Genomic DNA, 15,189 nt, shown 5'->3' with positions numbered 1-15,189 from the left:
CGCCAAGGCCTAAATCGTACTCCTTTGATAATACCATCCATCCATCACTGTCATCTTTTTAGACGTGCTGTTTCTTTGTCCCTGAGCAACAATTTTAGAAGTGCATCTAAATAATCACTTCAGTTCTTAAAATGCACTTGTTTTATGTCACTTATTTACATAAAATAATTTTCTAATACTACTCTACTTTGCTCTCTTCCATGCAGACATTTTTTTTGTTATTTAAATGTGTTCTGCTTTGTATGTTTCTGCTGATCTTGACTGAATTGAACATTTCATTCTTAAAAAAAACAATGTCCCATGTTTTCGGTGTTGAAAATCTGCAGAATTGTGTGAAAATTGTTTTCTCCAAAAGTGGATTTGAATGTGATAGAATGTGCAAATGGAGCTGGGAGTACTGAAAATTTTGTAATCAAAGCTCTTCCAATAATGCATCTAGATAAGTACATTTTCTGAAAATGTGAATGGTGGTTCCACATCAAACACCCGCTAAGATAATGTTAGGATGTTGTTGATCATTGTCAGGTCAAAACTGAAGACAACACTATCAGCTATCACTGTACAAGATGTTTCGTTTACATTTAATTCCCTGGCTAAAAACACAAATCAAGATATTTTTTCCCAAGCTTTCACTCACTGGCTCCAGACCCAAGTGCATGTGCATTCAGCTCCCTCTCTCTTCTCTCCAGCTCTTTTGCTTTTCTTTCTAGTTCCTCCTGCTTCCTCAACAGATCTGCCGTGGTGGCATTCACTGCAGACTGCAACAGAGAGAGAGCGAAAGAGGCAGTTAACACTTATGAAATGCATAACTGTTTTTTGTCACTTCCACATTAAGAAGCATTTTTGCACAGTATTAAATAGATTAGATATATTCATGGTCAACTGTTTGCAACTCAGCAGGGAGCTAAATTAAAGTTGAAATTCAGCTGTTTAGTGTGCTAACTATTCCACGGCAGTATTAATTTTTTAATTTATAATTAGTGGAAAATATATAATATATATTAATATTGGAATTTATTCTGTAAAGCAAAGTTGAATTTTCAGCAGTCATCACTCCAGTCTCCCCGTCATGTGACCTTTCAGAAATCCCAAAGGTATCAGTAATTAATACTTGAATGTAGTGCATGTTTATTTTTATCACTTTATTTTTTTATAAAGTTTATTCCATAAACAAAATAATAAAATCAGTCAGTAATCTAAGATCCATCCATCCATCATCTTCCGCTTATCCGGGGCCGGGTCGCGGGGGCAACAGTCTAAGCAGAGAGCGCCCAGACTTCCCTCTCCCTAGCCATTCTCCAGCTCTTCCGGGGGACCCCGAGGCGTTCCCAGGCCAGCCGGGAGACATAGTCCCTCCAGCGTGTCCTAGGTCTTCCCCGGGGCCTCCTCCCGGTGAGACGTGCCTGGAACACCTCCCTGGGAAGGCGTCCAGGAGGCATCCGAATAGATGCCCGAGCCACCTCAGCTGGCTCCTCTCGATGTGGAGGAGCAACGGCTCTACTCTGAGCTCCTCCCGAGTGACCGAGCTTCTCACCCTATCTCTTAAGGGAGCGCCCAGCCACCCGACGGAGATTCATGGCGCGCCTGTATCCGGGATCTTGTCTTTCGGTCATGACCCACAGCTCTATGACCATAGGTGAGAGTAGGAATGTAGATTGACGGTAAATCGAGAGCTTTGCCTTACAGATCTCAAGATGAGCTTTGCTAATCTCAAGTTATCCATGCAAATCATTTGTTATATCCTATCATTGTGAAAAATTCTAAAGCTGTCCACTACTGATGAACTTAATTAATGAATATAAATCAAAATTATTATACAACACATCATGCAATAATTTTAAAAGGTTAAAATGGCTTTACTGCTCAATAACCGCTCTCGAACAAATATGGCTCAATTAGTTCTAAACAGCACCTTTGTTCCATAGGATCCATAGTTCTTGGGCTCAGTTGGTGTGGTGCTGCTGGGAGGCGTTTGGGCAGAGGTGCGGCAGGAGATGTGGCTTCATAGGCAGGTGGAGGCTTCATTACCCAAAACAACAAGCAAACCAATTAATATAATCTTAAATAAAAATCTAATTAAGCAAAAATAAGCCATCATAATGATGCAAGACTGGTATAATACAACAAATTAACAGACATCTTTAAATAAATAACATGACATAATGACAAAAGTATCTGATAATAATTTTCTCTTGCAGAGCAGAGGTAACTCAAGTTGATGTATTAATAGTTGAATGCTTCGTAATCAACATTGACAATGGTCAGGATGGACATATATTACGGCTGTTGTGTTGTTTGTCGAATGGGTTTGTAGAGATCCAGCGTGGCATAGCCAGTGTTGCCGCCTGTGCTGAGTCACTGAAGGATCCTGCAGACACAAGAAAACAAACTTTTCACTTCATATATAGCAGGTGGTAGAGAGATAATAATTAAATATCTGGGCTGATACCACAAAAGGTCGCCCTAAGAACTGGCACTGTAAACATATCTTGCTCTAATATCATTGTTTCTGAGGCAATCTCGTTATCTGCTATAGGGGGACTAACCTTAAGACATAAAACACAATTAAGACATTTAAGTCTTCTGATAAACTGCAAGTAACTAACCAGCAATAAAATAAAATAATAGAGTGCCACTCAAAGATTAAGACACACATGGGTGAATTTATGTGCTCGTGATCTTAACAACCTTCTGACCTAAAGTCCTTATACTTAAATTTAGATTTAAAAGACAAATATAAACTGCACCTATGCACAGGCTTCACTTTGTCTTATTTGGCCACTATATAATTCCTACACCTTTGTGACTTTGTTTTACATTTTGTTTTACAAAACTAACTTCATGATAAAAAAAAATTATATTTTTAGCCTTAATTAGACACTATATAATAATACAGTTTTACACTGTTGATGACTTAATACTTTAAATTGTGGAAAATTGTAACAATAAACGATAACAAGGTGTGTCCAAACTTTTGACTGATAGTCTATTTACACATCTATTTACACATGCGGTTTCATTATAATAATTTTCCTCGAATTATTTCATTTAATTATTTCATTGATTATTTAATTTAGCTATACAAACAGCAGCAAGTCATCAATAACTAGCAGCTCAAATTCAGAGCAGAATGTCAAGGACAAAGACTGGAAGGATCATTCATACAAGAACACATGAATGTAAATTAATATGACTGGTCTGGTCTTTGATGACTGTCAAGTCTTATGACAGCATCTCCAGAACTACTCAAATTAGGCCACAAAAGACAACACCATAAGCAGTTTAAAATATTACAACATTTTTAACGTCATATTACCTGAAATGGATTGTGATCATCTGCTGCATCTGCAAAAGTGGTGTATTTTGACATTTTGGTACTGGTTTGGCAGATTTAACCTTGGCAATATGTAAACACCAGAACAGTGTTGTGTAGCGGACAGTTACAGGCAGAAGTCAATCCAGTTTAGTAAATACTAGCTTATAATAAATCAATTTAAAACAAACAAATCACACAAGCCTGGTTAACACTAGCTATAGCTAACCAGCCAACATCACAACGAAACGTCAGGTGTCCGCTTCAAATCAATAGCAAAACTAGTCCCTATTCTCCAGTGGTCTGTGGTCTTCTTCTGTAGTATTTTTTTGAATATAATTTATCTTCCTTTGTACGATCCGACGAGCGACACGATTTTGTTTCAATATCAAGTCTGACGGCGTTGTTGTGTAGCGCTAGAGCACAGGAAATATGTTAGTATCACATGACACGGGAGTTGCCAGGTTTTAAATACGGCACAAATAACTAAATATAATATAAATTAATAACAATTAAAAGAAGCGGTCCTTTTTCCATTTTGGACGAGTAAACTGGTGAATTATGTATTTTTGGAAATAATTCCCATTTACAGGAATACAATTTTAATACTTAACATTACAACTACAAATAAACTAGTCTTTTACTTACACTGAACAAAACACCCAAAATGGCTTATTAATTAGAGGACATGGCAACAAGGACGCTGACGCTTTAAGGAAATAGTTACGTCACATGACGAGGAAGAGCCAATGAGAAAGCGCTATTATATCACATGATGAATTTATGCGAAACAGCGCATGTGTGAGGAGTGACGTAGTGGGGCATGTTTCGCCTTACAAATGAAATTAATTGTATTTCAGTGTATAATATTATTTCAACGACAGCATGGCCTATCATTTCTAAAATATCTGTCTGTTCTGTCCGTCCGTCTCGGTTAATCGGTACAATGTAAATTCATAAGCTAATTCATAAGCTGTTTCTGTTCCCGTTTCAACCACTGGGCGTCACTGTTGCCTTGAAAGTTACGCGAGGCAAACAGCGTAACTTTCCTCTGTAAAATATCGATTGGGCAAGAGTTGCTGAAGGCTTGCAGTTATTAAGTCGTGAGTTCAAATGGGTGACAGGAGGGACCTATACTTGAGAAAGTCAGTCATATGATACCTCAAAATACAAAATATACCTCTTCTCCCCCGGTCCACGTGCACACACAATCACCCTTGTTCCTGCTCATTCATTCTGTTGTAAGACCAATTTCATTTTCTTAGGTATGAAACCTCTCGACCTCTTTGACTGCAGACATTCACGTTGCTTTCTTTGGTAAATGATAAAGTTTCTGCTGCTAGTAAATTAAGTGTTCCAAATAAACAATCAATGCAGCACTTTGACTTCAGCATTGACCAGATGTGGATAAAATGTATACATACTGAATGGAAACCAAGAAACTGCACTCCACAAAATGACTTTAAAACAGCATGGTTGCTGGATTGCATTTATTTTCTGCTCTGATCTTGGTGAGCAAGCTTCCAGTTCAAATGCAATATACATTAACTGGTGAGCATGACAGTGCGATGGTAAACAGGAATGGGACCTTTAATTAACCATTCATAAAGATAAAATAAGGTTATGCTAAAGTGACAAAGATTTGTCACTATTAATTTCCTAAACCATCTTCTAAAACCTCTTTTTCATTTCTCTAAGTGGGTGTGTTTCCTTGGAACCCGCAATATTCCTCAGCCAATCAAGCGATGCATGGCCCAATGACATCACCACCTGTGGAATGAGCTGACATGAACCCTACACTGGTGTATTGCCAAGGCAACCAGCAGGGATGGAGGGAGCTTCAGTGGGTTTTGCCCGTTTCTCAGCGTTATGGTTTAAATTAAACAAGAGGATGAATCAGGGTCTGGGCCTTAGTTCATGCAAACCACCACAATAGGCTTAAACGGCACAATGCCTGAGATAAATACATGGTGAAGAATTGATGACCTTGTTCTAGAGTGCTTATAATATCAATCCTGTTAGCGAGGTATGCAGTGAAAATGCCAGGAACTTCTGTGGATGTGAATCCGTGTCTCAAAGCATTTTGGCATTCACTTGGAATTGTAAAGTGAGTCAAGAAGCCTAGACAGACAGATGGAACAAATGGAAGTTAATTCAGTGCAAATGTGCAATTTCTGAAGAAAATGCTATGCAAAACTTGCCCCCCCACAGTACTAGGGTATTGCTAGGTGCTTGTGAGGGTGTTCTGGGTGGTTGCTAGGGCATTGCTAAAGTGTTTACTAGGGAGTTCTGCATGGATGTAAGGGATTGACCCTTTGCTGGGAGTTTAACTGAAAGGCGATCTGACCAATCATTACAGACAATCTGCCATTTTTTTCTGAAAAACAAACCAGACAGGAGAGTAGATTAAAGTTGGTGGACTTGTACTTGAAAAATTGTGTGTATTGATGTCTTTCCATGGTTGAAAAGATGTTAATTCATGGTTATTTCATACTATATAACTAGTAAAGAGTAAGATACGACCAGTTCACATATCCCTTGAACTGAGGCACTACAGCGATCTGTCACGTCACATTAAAGAGCTACAAAACTGTATGGTTACCAGGGCATTACTAGGTGTTTGCTTGGGGATTCATTATGGAGTTTTGGAAGTTTTACTAGATGGTTGTTAGGAGATTATGTAGCTATAGTTGCTAGGACATTGCAAGTTGCTTTCAAAGCATTGAAATGTGTGACCCCTGTTTAGACTCTATAACATTCCAGTGCAGACTGGACATGGTTAGACAAGAAAGGACAGGAAATTTTGCAATTGCAATACACAGCAGGAGGAAAGTCTCTCCATTCAGACCTCCACTACTGTGCGGACCACTCATGTGTCCTTCACTGTGGGTGAGTCCTTCAATGAGACTACAGTGGATGGACGCCCATGCACAGTAATACTAGATTGCTAGATAGCTGTTACAGAGTTCTGGGTGGTTGCTTGGTGGTTTGCATAGGTAAGGGGTTTCTGGTTTCTATGACATAGCTAAGTGGTTGTTAGGGTGTCCTTGGTGGCTGCTCTGGGAATGCCAGGTGGGTTTTAGGGTGCTTTGGGTGGTTGTAAGTGGTTGCAATCATTCTTGCAGTGATTCTTGCTTTAGCAAAACCACAAAATTACAGTCAATGCCTGATGTCATGTTAAGCAGGGTTTATGGATTTTATTTCAACCTCTTCCAGAATTTAACGGCAACCTCAGTACTCTGCAGCACATATACACTTTGTTTTAAGACATCAAGGGTTGTATGAGCTTAAAACTTTTAACAGGACCATTGAGTATTGTAGAAAGCATACACAACACAGCATGCAGACTGAAATGATGTGCAATCTTGAATAAGTCCACTGTGAGCTCTGCTGTCTGGAACCTGTAAAATTAATAATCGGCAGCAGACTGAAAGAACAGCAGTCTCTGAATAATGTTAAATAAATGTGTGTCTGTAGAAAAATGAAAGAAACAAAGAGTGGTAGAAAGAGTTTTAACTTATTTTTGCTTTTCATCAGCAGCTTTTTGCATCATTTACTGTGCTCTAGATTTAGAATAAAGCACAAGATTTCTAACATTTGCTCACTCTTTCCATACCCCTTCCTCATTCTCCCATTACTCTTTGCCAGGAAATAATTCAACAACTGATGTACACTCATACATTTACATTTATAGTGTTGTTGGATCAGACAGAAATCAACAGATACAATGAGCGCTCTGAAGAAAAGGAATGAGTCAGAAAATAAGTGTAAAAGTGAAACCAAGGACAGTGTCATATACATTTCTATATCCAGGCAAGAGGAAAACAGTGAATAATGAGATTTTTGGGAGTTTATAAATTAAAGGTTTATTGCCTAAAACATTTTGGATTGATAAGCCATTGTGGCATGAAACTGCAACATAAAATCCACAAGCACCAATAATTAATACATTTCTCAGTTAATGCACCCAAAAGAACAATGCAAACTCGCTACCATCTTTCTACAAGTACCACCTCTGAGCCTTCAAACATCTCTCCTTCTCTGGCACATGTCAAATGTGGAAGGAATAGGCTTGCTCAATGATAAACCAGATTAACTGAAATCTAAAGATCCTTCAGTCTCGTTCATACACACGGGTGCAGACGACATCTCCGACTCTCATGGTCTGGAAGATAAACATCAGAGCTGTTAAGAAACCACCATCAAACTGCTTGAACAATTTAAGATCCTTATCCGACAGGCCTAAACATAACAAAAGATGTTAGATCTTGTTCACTGAATTCAAATAATGCCCTTTCCAAGCATGCAAGACTGAATTACTAAAAGTTACAAAATATCAATTAAGAACAAAAAAAAAAAACATTGACATTGAGGAGCCTGTTTACTGTAAGTGGCCTAAATGGGAACAGTGTGACTTCTATAATAATGTGAACACTAATGGTTAGGAGTGAATAACAATCTATTATTGTAAGGTGTTGAGCTTTTAAGAAGCTCATTAGAGTAAGCGGCTGTGAGTAATCTATATCATATGCTAGTGGAATAATTCAGTTTATTAAAAATATTAGCATTACTTTTAAAATAAGTGGTGCACTTACGAGAATCATCTTGCCATCAATGGTCAGTTCACGTGTCCATGATGTCTTAGGGCCCTCCCCACAGTGCAGTATCTGCTCACAAGTGATTTTACGGTCTGTCTCCCATTCTGGATAACTCTTGATGAGAAATTGTTAAAAAGGCCAAGAAAGCAGAGATATACATTTTAAATATCTTTAATGAGTCTCAAAGTTTGTTGAAAACATACATCATTGTGTTTGTGTGTATAGATAAAAGTGAACTTCCCCATGAAATAAAGTAAGAAATTAAATAGATAGTTCTCCCAAAAATGGAAATTCTGTCATCAATTAAGTGAAAGTGAAATGACATTCAGCCAAGTATGGTGACCCATACTCAGAATTTGTGCTCTGCTTTTAAGCAGACGCACGCATGCACGCACGCACACACACACACAGAGCAGTGGGCAGCCATTTATGCTGCGGCGCCCAGGGAGTAGTTGGGGGTTCGATGTCTTGCTCAAGGGCACCTAAGTCGTGGTATTGAAGGTGGAGAGAGAACTGTACGTGCACTCCCCCCACCCACAATTCCTGCCGGCCCGAGACTCAAACTCACAACCTTTCGATTGGGAGTCCGACTCTCTAACCATTAGGCCACGACTTCCCTTTTACTCACCCTCATGTCGTTCCAAAACCGGATGAGCTGCTTTCTTATGTTGAACATAAAAGGAGATGTTTGGAAGATTGCTGGTAATCAAACAGTTGGTGGTTCCCATTGACTTCCATAGTAGGAATAAAATACCATATAAGTCAATAGGAACCACCAACTGTTTTATTACCAGCAATCTTCAAAACATCTTCTTTTATGTGCAACATAAGAAAGCAACTCATACAGGTTTGGAACGACATGAGGGTGAGTAAATGATGACATAATTTTCATTTTTGGGTGACCTATCCCTTCAACATATAATTTTATTATTAGAAAATATAAACAATAATAGATTTAATACATTGATATTTTCTAATAGTATGAATCTTATGAATAGGATATAAGAAAAATATGATGTGCTGAGAATAAGTGTGACATTACTGTGCATAGGCGTCCATCCACTGTAGTCTCGTTGAAGGCCTTGCCCACCGTGAAGGACACATGAGTGGTGCGTACACTCGTGGAGGTCTGAATGGAGAGACGTTCCCCCTGCTGTGTAATCTCAACAGCTGGTTTGGAAGCTGCTGCAACTGCAATCTTGCGTAGAAAGGCATTTATTCCTGCAGAACACACACACACACACAAATAGCATTTTATTTATTTGTAAAGATGTAATCATACAAAATATGTATACTAAATTACTTATGCAAACAATTCCTTTTTTGTTCCTTTAATTAGATTATTATTATTATTTTTTACAATTTAAAGGAATTTACACTGCCAAGACATTTTTAAGCATCACAAAATATCAAAATAACTTATTAATTGTAATAATAATAATAAAACAATAATAATACAAAGGTCACATAAGTTTTTAATTATCTTAGATATCTGAAGATAATATCTTAGACATTAATTATCTGAAAACTCACCGATAGCTTTTAAAAGTTCCTCGAAATTGTCGGAACTTGTAATTTTCCATGATCCAGAAAAGTCAGGAAACGTTCGCTTCTTGTTAGACTCCATGTTTCTTCGTATCTTTCCTTCCAGACAGTTGTTTTGGACCGCTCTCCTCCTCTCATCCGCCGGTGTCCAGCAGTCTTTCTTTCTCTCAGATCAGAATGTGTGCACTGAGTTCTCGACCAATCCGGAGCGTCTTCACCTGCTCCGCGTTTCATTGGGCGGCCGCTGCTCGCGCGCCATGTGCTTCCAGTAAATATTCAACAAAACCCTCCTCATTTGGCTTGAGCGATCGGGTCATATACGGCTGATTCCTTTAGCTGCATCCTAACACTGGGCATTTCTTATTTAACAGACACTTTTACCCAAAGCAACTTGCAGCATGATTCCTACAAGTCCAGACTCCTTATTCATGGATCATGCATGGGATTCTCACTCTTTTCTTCTTCTTCTTCTTCTTCTTCTTCTTCTTTTTTTTTTACTTTTAGTTACATTTAGTTATCAGTCATACACTAAATCGGAAAGCATTCCATTATGTTTTTGGAGATTCTGTCAAACTTTTTAAGCTTTTGCTTAAAATTGGTGCAAAATACATACTCAGATCCCTTTCTCTCATACAAACATGCCAACAAAGACATCTCATCATGAGCTCATCATGAGCTCTCAGTATTCAGTCAGTCAATCATATCACAGCTTCAGATCTCGGCTCTCTTGTGTCTCTTGCTGAGAGCTGCTCTAGACTGATCTGTGTCTGGGTCCTAACAAGACTCTGGGTTTGAATTTGCATTTAGACCTCCTTTAATGTTTTGAGGGACTTTATTTTTCGAAACAAATTTAAATCACTCTTTAAAGGGTTAGTTCAGCCAAATATTACATTTATGTAATTAATAACTTACCCTCATGTTGTTCCAAACCCGTATGACCTCCATTTATCTTTGGGACACAGTTTAAAATATTTTAGATTGAACACCGAGCTGAGCCAGATAACGAACAATAGACTGACTCGTTCACGAGACAAGAACCGGTTGCATCGGTTTTCGGATCACCAGTACTTCTCTCGACAGTTAGATTCAATAAACCTGTTGAAGAAAACGGTTCGCCGGTTCTTTTGCACTCGATATAATGGCATCATTGGCGATGACTGCCCTTGATTCAAGCCTTCGGTCATTACACAGAATCAGTTCAGAATCAATCACCAAAAGAATCACTTCAGTTCAGTTCAGTGTGTCGGTCTGCTTCTCAGCTCCTCAGTTCTCGAATTGGACGTGCGTGACGGTTCTTGACTCAAGAATAAGTCAGTCTGTTGTTCGTTATCTGGCTCGGCACTGTGTTCATCTTCAATTCTCTCTTCACAGCAGTTCAGTCAGTGTACTGTTTGAGTACATGAATTACTCCGGGATATTGGTTTGTTTGAACTCTAATTAAAACTAAAAGTTTTAATTAATTTAATTAATTTGTAGATTCATAAGTATTGGAGACGCAAACCATTTTAAAACGATTCAGTTCGATTTGGTGAACTTGTTCAAGAAGATCCGATTACATCGTATGATTTTTCGCGAACCGGATATCACAAACTGCTTTGTTTTGAACTCTCTCTCACAACAGACACGGAAGAGAAGACAATGGTGAATAAAGTAGTAGTTTTTGCTATTTTTGGACCAAAATGTATTTTCAATGCTTCAAAAAATTCTAAATGACCCTCTGATGTCACATGGACTACTTTGATGATGTTTTTCTTATACCTTTCTGGACATGGACAGTATACCGTACACACAGCTTCAATGGAGTGACTGAGAGCTCTCGGACTAAATCTAAAATATCTTAAACTGTGTTCCGAAGATAAACGGAGGTTTTCGAAATTAAGGTAAGTTAATAATGACATAGTTTTAATATTTGGTTGAACTAACCCTTTAAGACCATATTAAATAAAAGTAGTGAAATATTTATAAGTACTAAAAAGTTAATACAAGACGTAGTCAACCAGACAATGAACACTATTAATGGCAACTATAATAATAATATCTAAATTAATATTTATATTTGATTATATTAAATTTGCCCTATTCTACAAGGCAAATCTGTGAGGCTGAAAAAGCATCTGATTCTATATCAGGTGTGCTGTAAAATTTATGTTATCCACTTCTTATGTTCACTATCTGTTAATCTGGAACTAAAGAGCTTAATCTTAAAATGCTAACAGAAGACAACACTGAGTTTTATTCATTTTACACAGATATACCAGAAGAACACTTCAGAACCTGGAATCTGAATTTATTAATTTTTTTGTCTCATTCACATGAATTTTGCCAACGGCTCAGTACAACCTTAATAAATTATGAGGCATTATTATAAATTTTCTTTAATCAGTTCCATTCATTCTATCCAAACCCTCTACAAACTCACACTCTCTTTCTCTCACTTTGCTCTCTCTGCTTCACTTCATTTTATGTCTCCACATTCCTCATACAAATGGCGTGAAAGAAGCAGCGAGGAGATGAGAAGCAAATGGAGTATTTGAGTGGCAAAATGGGAGCCAAGCCAAGTAGGGGAAACTGAAACCACATACTTGTCTCCAAATAGAGTCACTTACCAGCCGATTCCTGAGTTGCTCCCCACCCATCCATTTCTTCTCCCTTTTACCAAAAACATTTCAACAAGTCTGGATAAGAAATGATACCCTGGAAATGGAACAGAGGGGAAGGGGAAAAAGAAGACGAGTGAGAGAGAAAGAATGAAATTGTATTTTCAGCCAGAATGGAGACAGGGGCAAAAGTTCAAGCTGTTTTCTTGCCCTCACTTTGAATGCTTCCCCTATATTTTAAAAAAAAGCACATCAGCAAGTTTTTCTTTAGGGTCAATGATGCTACTTGAATTTGAATGCGAAAACAATCCTGATCCCACACTCACCTTCTACTGACCCCATTATCCAGGAGACGATGAGGAATTCACATATAAAAGAGACAGACAGTGAAAGGAGAGGGGGATATTTCTACATAAAAAGTCAATTATTTGGAGACTATATGTCTGCTCATCTGTGATAACAACCACTGATGTCCTAAATGCATATGCTGTACCAAACTGAAGATTTAATTTCACAAAACATAACAGAAGTTCAATGAGCCTAATGGGCTTAGTTAAAATTCAGCATGGGTTTAAGTACGTCTAAATTCTAAAATGGAAAAAAGCATTCTATTAAGAAACACTCCATGTGTATCTTCATTTTTTTTTTCTATAATCAACAAATAATGCTTCCCTTAGAATATTTCAGGAAGTAATTTCATAGGTTTATTTGTCTGATCTTTTCACCCTAGTAGTAATTTGCCGGGTGAGAATTTACTGAAAATGTGATGATACCGAAAAACGTAAAAAATATCATAATTGAACGTATATTAATCCAATGTACCTAAATTAATTCCTGTCATCTCGTCCAAGAAGAGCAAACGTTTTTTTTATTTTAAATCTATTTGGCGCCACCTAGAGTTCGCGCGCTAACATTCCAGGAACTGGCTGCGCAACAGATCGCATTTCCACACGTGCACAATTGACGACAACACGGACGAAACATGGCGAGCCACCTTCGCTTCGTAGCTCGGACTGTCATGGTCCAGAACGGCAATGTCGACGCGGCATATGGCGCGCTGAGCAGGTACTTATGAGATGTCTGGTGACTTTGATATCTGTGTAGAAATATATTATATGTGTCATAAATCCTTTAGGTTAGCGCTAATTGATGTGACCGTGTCATAATCATAGACAGTATAAAAACAGGTCATAATAATATGACACGGAAAGTCGTGCCCCTAACACATAAGGACTTTAATAAAGAAGATTTGTATTATATAATGCCTAACAGACTAGTCTTAAGGTAGAAGTGTTAATCGTTAGTTAATAAAAGTATTTCTTCACCAATGTTGCTTGTAGTGTTGTTTTAGTGTTTTCTTTGTATACGTTTACAGTTTTTATTAATAATTTTAATACAAATAATATATATATATATATATATATATATATTTACTTTAATTTAATTAGCTGTACAGTGCCAACCACTAATATTTTACTCTTTAAGAATTTCTAGGGTTGTCAATAATTGTGGCCAACATTCATTGGAGAAAAAAAAGATTTCCCCCCCAATTTCAATTGTTTTACTTCAATGATAGGTTTGACTTTTTTTTTTTATGAAAGATCAAAGGACATGCGACGCAGATTTATTTTTACAGACACTTTTGCTCATATTTACCAAGGGTGCCAATATTAGTGGTTGGCACTGTACAATAACTTATTATATATATATATAATACTTCCTTCAAATGAATGTATACAAAGCAAATTTTATACAAAGCAATTTCAAATTTGTTTTATTTCCTTTTTTATTGTTGTTGTTGTAGTTAACTGTAATAACCTCTTATAAGGCTTAAAAATCATCCTAAAGAAAGTGTTTAATAATAACAATTTGAGTGTGCTTCTTTTAGCATGACAAAACCTGCGTTGGTATTGTCAAAATGTTTGCAGCATAACATGAGATCCGATGATAACCAATGTTAAATAATAGTGCAAATAAGTAATATTAACATCTGAAAGAAATATCAATAATGCTCAAATAATGCATGACAGTGATATAAAGGCACAGCCCTATAAATAAAGTAATACCATCAATGTAAAAAATACATGTGAGGTGTTATTGCAGAAATTTTTTTAGAGGGTGCAGTAGAGTTGTAGTCTTGCAATCTGGCCTTGACCATATAATCAAAAGTCTTACCTTGAATTTGGTTTGCAAGGCTGCCTTGTATTCACAATTTAACCAAATAATACAGTATGATATTTCATATTTACAGATATTGTAGTTGTAACATGCTCTCTCTCTCTCTCTGTCTCTCTTATTCTCTGCAGAGTGCTGTCTTCTGATGGAATAATTGAATCTGTAAAGCGAAGAAGATACTATGAGAAACCTTGTCGTGAGCGAGAGAGAAAGAGCTATGAGAACTGTAAGAGAATCTACAACAGTGAGATGGCCAGAAAAATATCTTTTGTATCAAGGACACAAAGACAAGATCCATGGCTTGGATGTTAAGATGACAAACTGACGGTTTTTGTCGAGTCAGACACCGTGATCTGCCTCAAAATAAAGATTCACTGGAACATTTTACATGTTCACCATCAAAAAAAATAATTGCAGGACTGTGTTCTGTCATAACCTTATTTCCATTTTGAATATTGTGATATTGTTGACTTAACATGCTGTCTATAAACTGCTGTATGTTGGTAATAATAAAAAAGCTGTCAAATCATAAGAACTTTTCCATTATTTACCATAGGTGCATTTGTCAAAAAAACAATAATTTGTGTTTTATTGGCTGTAGAAAGTATATTTTCAGAACATTTGAAAACCGATAGCAATTAAAATGTACACATTGAGCAAAGTTTTAAGTAGTAAATTAATTCAAATAAAAGGTAAACATTTTAAAACTTCCAAACAGGCAAGAAGTGTGGACAGATTAAGCGTAGTGACACTTTAATCTGATAATTTCTTCATTCTAACATTTTGAAAATGCAGAACTGGAGTACTTTATCCGTTGCACCTTTTACTTTGCACCAATGAAAAATGGGCTCCATAAAAAAATAAAGCTTATTGTTAAATTTAGCAAAAAAATATTGTAAAGTAAAAAAAAAGATTTAATTTTTAACTTTTTGACAATTGTCTAGTGGCACCACACCAATAA

At 37.1% G+C, this 15,189-nt stretch overlaps 2 protein-coding genes across 2 annotated transcripts; one reads left to right on the top strand and one right to left on the bottom strand.

The window, feature by feature from the left end:
- Nucleotides 1-6,485: 6,485 nt before the first annotated feature.
- Nucleotides 6,486-9,659, bottom strand: LOC113062233 (cellular retinoic acid-binding protein 2-like). Its single transcript, XM_026231942.1, has 4 exons — nucleotides 9,445-9,659; nucleotides 8,954-9,132; nucleotides 7,909-8,025; nucleotides 6,486-7,478 (listed from the first exon to the last, which is right to left on the bottom strand). Exons 1-4 carry the CDS (start codon nucleotides 9,536-9,538, stop codon nucleotides 7,428-7,430), a joined length of 441 nt encoding a protein of 146 aa, XP_026087727.1. The 5' UTR covers nucleotides 9,539-9,659; the 3' UTR covers nucleotides 6,486-7,427.
- Nucleotides 9,660-12,974: 3,315 nt separating this feature from the next.
- On the top strand, nucleotides 12,975-14,757 carry LOC113061979 (28S ribosomal protein S21, mitochondrial-like). The gene is made up of 2 exons (XM_026231479.1): nucleotides 12,975-13,118; nucleotides 14,360-14,757. Exons 1-2 carry the CDS (start codon nucleotides 13,036-13,038, stop codon nucleotides 14,538-14,540), a joined length of 264 nt encoding a protein of 87 aa, XP_026087264.1. The 5' UTR covers nucleotides 12,975-13,035; the 3' UTR covers nucleotides 14,541-14,757.
- The last annotated feature ends 432 nt before the right edge of the window (nucleotides 14,758-15,189 follow it).

Source organism: Carassius auratus, chromosome 44 (assembly GCF_003368295.1).
Source record: "Carassius auratus strain Wakin chromosome 44, ASM336829v1, whole genome shotgun sequence".
NCBI lineage: Eukaryota > Metazoa > Chordata > Actinopteri > Cypriniformes > Cyprinidae > Carassius > Carassius auratus.
Note: the sequence above shows the minus strand (reverse complement) of the source record. Positions and strands in the feature narration are given on the sequence as shown.

Bases quoted from the DNA above. Each gene is read 5' to 3' on its own strand.
- LOC113062233 (XM_026231942.1), bottom strand. From the start codon at position 9,538: ATGGAGTCTAACAAGAAGCGAACGTTTCCTGACTTTTCTGGATCATGG. The intron at 9,133-9,444 runs GTGAGTTTTCAG...TGTGTTCTGCAG, and splicing joins GGAACTTTTAAAAGCTATCG to GAATAAATGCCTTTCTACGC. The intron at 8,026-8,953 runs GTAATGTCACAC...TTTCTCATCAAG, and splicing joins TGGATGGACGCCTATGCACA to AGTTATCCAGAATGGGAGAC.
- LOC113061979 (XM_026231479.1), top strand. From the start codon at position 13,036: ATGGCGAGCCACCTTCGCTTCGTAGCTCGGACTGTCATGGTCCAGAAC. The intron at 13,119-14,359 runs GTACTTATGAGA...TATTCTCTGCAG, and splicing joins GCATATGGCGCGCTGAGCAG to AGTGCTGTCTTCTGATGGAA.